This window comes from Sinocyclocheilus anshuiensis, unplaced genomic scaffold (genome assembly GCF_001515605.1).
Source record: "Sinocyclocheilus anshuiensis isolate Anshui unplaced genomic scaffold, SAMN03320099.WGS_v1.1 scaffold55, whole genome shotgun sequence".
In the NCBI taxonomy this organism is placed as follows: Eukaryota; Metazoa; Chordata; class Actinopteri; order Cypriniformes; family Cyprinidae; genus Sinocyclocheilus; species Sinocyclocheilus anshuiensis.
Genome location: NW_015549647.1, coordinates 359,138 through 364,137, shown reverse-complemented (window position 1 = coordinate 364,137; position 5,000 = coordinate 359,138). Strand labels below are relative to the sequence as shown.

At 35.7% G+C, this 5,000-nt stretch overlaps 1 protein-coding gene and 1 pseudogene across 1 annotated transcript in view; one reads left to right on the top strand and one right to left on the bottom strand.

The window, feature by feature from the left end:
* LOC107659958 (peptidyl-prolyl cis-trans isomerase FKBP11-like) overlaps positions 1–1,117 on the top strand; it is a 4,325-nt gene extending 3,208 nt beyond the window's left edge. The window contains exons 4-6 of the mRNA XM_016449083.1: positions 184–217; positions 391–461; positions 905–1,117. Coding sequence (XP_016304569.1) covers positions 184–217; positions 391–461; positions 905–1,113 — 314 coding nt within the window. The 3' untranslated portion in view covers positions 1,114–1,117. The remainder of the gene's footprint in view (positions 1–183; positions 218–390; positions 462–904) is intronic.
* Positions 1,118–1,940: 823 nt separating this feature from the next.
* The window catches only part of LOC107659979 (coiled-coil domain-containing protein 65-like), a 7,169-nt pseudogene continuing 4,109 nt past the window's right edge, over positions 1,941–5,000 (bottom strand).

The following is a 5,000-nucleotide window of genomic DNA, read 5'->3' as shown; positions in this document are numbered from 1 at the left end:
AATCCCAAATGGTGTTATGTTCATAACAACAGAACTTCTTTAGGCTGAATACAGTTTTGTATAGTTTAGGTTTACTGCAATGTCATTTTGAATTTGAGAAGGATGGTTATGGTAACTAAGGTCATGTAAATCCAATAAAATATCTTTATAAATATCTTTAAAACATGTTATTTTGCTTGGCAGGCCTAGAGCAAGCCCTGGTCGGATTGTGTGAAGGGTAAGTCACGCCTGTATGGTACTTGAGAATGTACAATTGTGGCAATACTTGTAGGCAGAGACGGTAAAAATTCAGTGATTGAATAATATGTTCAAGACTACTGCAAGAAAAGGTCTGAATCACCCACTTTAAAGTCCTTTTTTTTAGTGTTTTCTATCTATGTTTTTGCACAGACAAAAAATCAAGGCCACGATTCCAGCTCATCTCGCGTATGGAAAGAGAGGATTCCCTCCAACCATTCCAGGTACCATGATCACACATTAAAAGTGGCTTTAAAGCTATAAAGCTGGTAATAATTATACTTTTTTTTGGATGATTTTCAAAAGTGAAAATTCTGTCATCATTTACTCACCCTCATGTCATTCAGAACCTTTAAGACTTTCTATCTTCTGTAGAACATGAAAAAAGATATTTTGAAGAATGTTGGTAAATAAACAGTTTCAGTTCCCATTGACTTCCATTGTAAGGACAAAAGATAAAATAGAGGTCAATGGGAACCAAAATTGTTTGGTTTTTAGTATTCTTCAAAATATCTTCTTTCATGTTCCACAGAAGATAGAAAGTCATACAGGTTCTGGGTGAGTAAACAATGACAGAATTTTCGTTTTTGGGTGGACTGTCCCTTTAAATCATGTCCCATGTGATTATTAATCTATTCTTCATCTCTCCATCTCTCTTTCTTCACAGGGGACAGCACACTTGAGTTTGAGGTGGAGGTGATCTCTCTGTCCCAGCAAACGCCGTGGCAGAAACTAGTTAACGACATCTTGCCTCTTTTGTGCTTGGCACTGGTTCCCACTTTACTGGGTTTAGTGGGTCTCTACCTCTACAATAAAGCACAGGCACAACCTCACAGCAAGAAGAAGAGCAAAGACAAGAAGAGCAAGAAGAAATAAGATCAAAGCCAAAAAGAATAAACTATTTAAATTAAAAAATGCTTTTTTTGGTGCTTTCTATTTTTTTCTTTTGACTTGTTTGAGGACATTAAACCTTTCAATTAGAACTGTCCTATGTTTACATTTAAGTCATTGAACAACAGATGCTTTTATCTAGAGCCACTTACAAAAGCTGCTTTAGTATGTACAGTGGCCCCAAAAAGTGTTTCTTCTCAGGATTGTTTAGAAGTATTTGAAAGCATACCAGAAATAGTGAGAATTGTATTTTTTCGTTTTTTTTTTGTAATTTACTCACACAATGTTTAGCCTAAAAATTCTGCCTCAAACATCCGTTTCAATGAAATATACTCTACCATTCAAAATTAGTGGTCGGTAAGATTTTTAAAATGTTTTTGAGTTCTCTTATATTCCACAAGGCTGCATGTATTTGAGGGGAAATACTGTAAAATTGTGAAATATTATTAATATTTAAAAGAACAGATTTCTAATTTTTTATTGTTCAGAGTTAAAAGGTTTTTAAGGCCAGTTTAAGTATAACTTTGGTTTATGCAACCAACTGTTGGCGCAAGCTACATTAAAGTGATTATTACGTTTTGAATATGGATATTTTTCTTACAAAAACGCATCGATTCACTACAGGAGGCCTTTGTTCACAACTTAGTTGATATACAGATGTAAGAAAAAGCTGTATCTGGTGAAATCATAAATTAAATAAAAAATGTACTGAGATCATTGCATTAAACAGACTGACTGACTGAATGCAAGGCAGAAAAACATTTGAATTGCTGCCAGAAACACTTTTGCATTACACATTTCAGTTTTATTCCCTAAAACTGTTTCTGCACAACATTTGCTGCTTCTTGGACCACATGGCGCTTCTGATCGCGTCTCTCAGTGGCAGCGGAGTCCTGTAGAGCAGGAGACAACACCACCAGAAGCTTCTGTTGCCGAAAACTCTCATCAGAAACCGAAACTTCATCCAGGTACTGCTTCAGATAGAGCCTCAGTCGTTCATTCTCCTGTAACAGCAGCGTTTTCTCTCGCTTCAGACACAAATGTTCGAGCTGAACCTTGTAACGTTGCCAGAACTTCCCAAGAGGCAAATAATCATGCATTAGCTGGGGACAGAGGAAGGCAAAAGTCAATAAATGCTATAAATTAAAGCAATTAATCAGCATGAAAGAGTCCACAATGTGATATATTTCTGAGTGAAACTGAATATCATTGAGAAAATAATGTTTTTTTTTTCCATTCGAGATTCATTGGATTGTGAAAAGCCACTGTATGCCAGAATCGAAATGCAAGTTCACCATGGACTCTGAAGGACTACTGAGTGTGTTTTGAATAAGCTTGAGCTCTGTGCTCATTACCTGAGCGAGTTTCTCAGTTGGCGGCTCCATAGCATTGGCTCTCTCCTGATTCAGCTCTTCTTCACTCAGTGATGATGAGTAGAAGGGCAGAACCTTCTCGTACTCCGTCTCCAGCTTACAACACATCTCAAAGAGACGAATCAACCTTTCCCCCTATGGAAGAGAGAGAAGTATGATCTCTACTCCCAATAAATATTCCAATACCTGTTAAAAGAACAAAGATATTTCTCTTGTAAGTCTTCTTATGATACAAGAAGCAGTTTTTCCCTATTTTAAGAACTTGAAGGATTTGCCTTGATGACAAGTCTTGTTTCAGGCTCCATTGCACAACCAACCTTTATTGACCAAAATCAGTTATTATATGACATGGCATGACCAATTTGCTATAAGCATAACAACACTGCAATGACCTTATACATTGAACTTTATTATTACATTTTTTATTATGACTACAGTCTCTTTAATGGCATGTTTGACTGATCTGAAGGCGATTTTTGATACTGATATACATTTTTGCTTGAGAATATTGGAAAAATTAAATGTTGGAAATCCACCATAATTCAGGAAGCAAAAAAATGTTTTAACTTGGCATATTATAGTGGAGAATGGATGAATATTAAATTATATTGTGATCAATCTAATATACTATTAATAGTTTTATCATTTTATTATTATTATTATTTTGTCATTTTATGTTTATTTAAAATTTAAATGTGAAATTGAAATGATTTCATCATAAACATCTTAATTTGTGTTCCGAAGATGAACGAAGGTCTTACGGGTTTGGAACGACATGAGGGTGAGTAATTAATGACAGCTTTTCATTTTTGGGTGAACTATCCCTTTAAATGTGAGTGTAATAAACATACCATGGATGCAATCTACTGCAGTTTTTTAGTAGCATCGCTGCTTTGAATTGTAAGTTTAGTGAGCTGCTTTCTCCGAATCGTTTGAGCCTCGCCAAGCTGGACTCTGAAATATTGAAGTTTCTGGGCGAGCTCATCACGGCCTGAATGAAGCTGTTGAGCTGTTTCTCCCGTTTGACTGGAGCTCAGCTGACAGCGCAGAGCAGAGATGGACTCCTGCAAATGTTTGAACACATTTTTCATAGTTTCAAAACTATGAAATAACACAATTGGAAATATTGAGAAAAAAAGCTTCTTCAGAGTAGTCAGCTACCACACTAGAGTTTTGTCTGACCTGCAACTTCTGAGTGTGCTTTTTATGTGTGTCGATCTCTTTAGCACTTTGTTCGTCCTTGATTTGCAGAGACTCAGTTGCGATGAATCTGTCTTTGGTGGACTCGTTATAGTGGTGTAAAACATGCTGCAGTTCCCGCCACAGTTTTTCAACAACCCCTTCCATCTGATCCTTCACTGTTTGCTTATCCTCTTTGTTCTGCAGAAACAAAACCAACATCATTATTTTACATTAAACCCATGATTGTGTCTTAATTGCTTGTTGAATATTGTACATTTTACAAATTCTTGCATGTGTGAAATCTGTATTAATGTAATCCAATTGATATTGCATTGCATATATAATTAGTGGAATATAGTTAGTGCATACATAGGCAACCAAGACACTTATTCTTACTCTTATCATTTTCTTTATTTGTGTATTTCATCTCTGTTGTATCTAGTTTTTACTAAACCTATGAATATTGTTGGACCATGACAAACTGTTTGTGATGTTCCTCACTTGTAAGTAGCTTTGGATAACAACATTTGAATAAATGTGTACGTAATGAAACCAGTACCTGTTTTTTTATTTGATTACGAGTGCTCTGGTAGTCACGTCTAGCCTCATTGTCAAGATCAGCGTAATGCTTTTCCATGGAAAACATCACCTTCTCCAAATACATACTCTCCTGCTGGTGCTGTGAAAGAATTTGCTCTCTGAAATATAAAAGTCATATAATAACTTGGTTCATTTCTTTTGCAGTGCATTTTAATCTCCCTATATATGTCTTATTACATTATATAAAATAAGAAACTAGTTTTTCCTTAAAGGAACAGTTCACCCAAAACTGAAAATTTACTCACCATTAGGCCATCCAAGATGTAGATGACATTGTTTCTTCATAGGAAAAAATTGGGAGAAATGTAGCATTACATCACTTGCTCCCCAATGGATCCTCTGCAGTGAATGGGTGCCGTCAGAATTAGAGTCCAAACAGCTGATAAAAACGTCATAGTAATCCACAAGTAATGTACGTATTCCGCAAGCTGTGTGTTTGTAATAAACAAATCCATCATTAAGACATTTTCAACTTCAAACCGCTGCTTCCATCAAAAAAAAAATCCATAATATTGCTTTCTCCATTGAAAAAGTAATTTTCAAGCAACGGTTTAAAGTTAAAAAATACCTTAATGATGGAATTGTTTCTTACAAACATGTAGCTTTTCACCTTTACAAGATGTTAACTGATGGACTGGAGTGTTGTGGATTACTTGTGGATTATTGTGATGTTTTTATCAGCTGTTTGGACTCTCATTCTGACGGCACCCATTCACT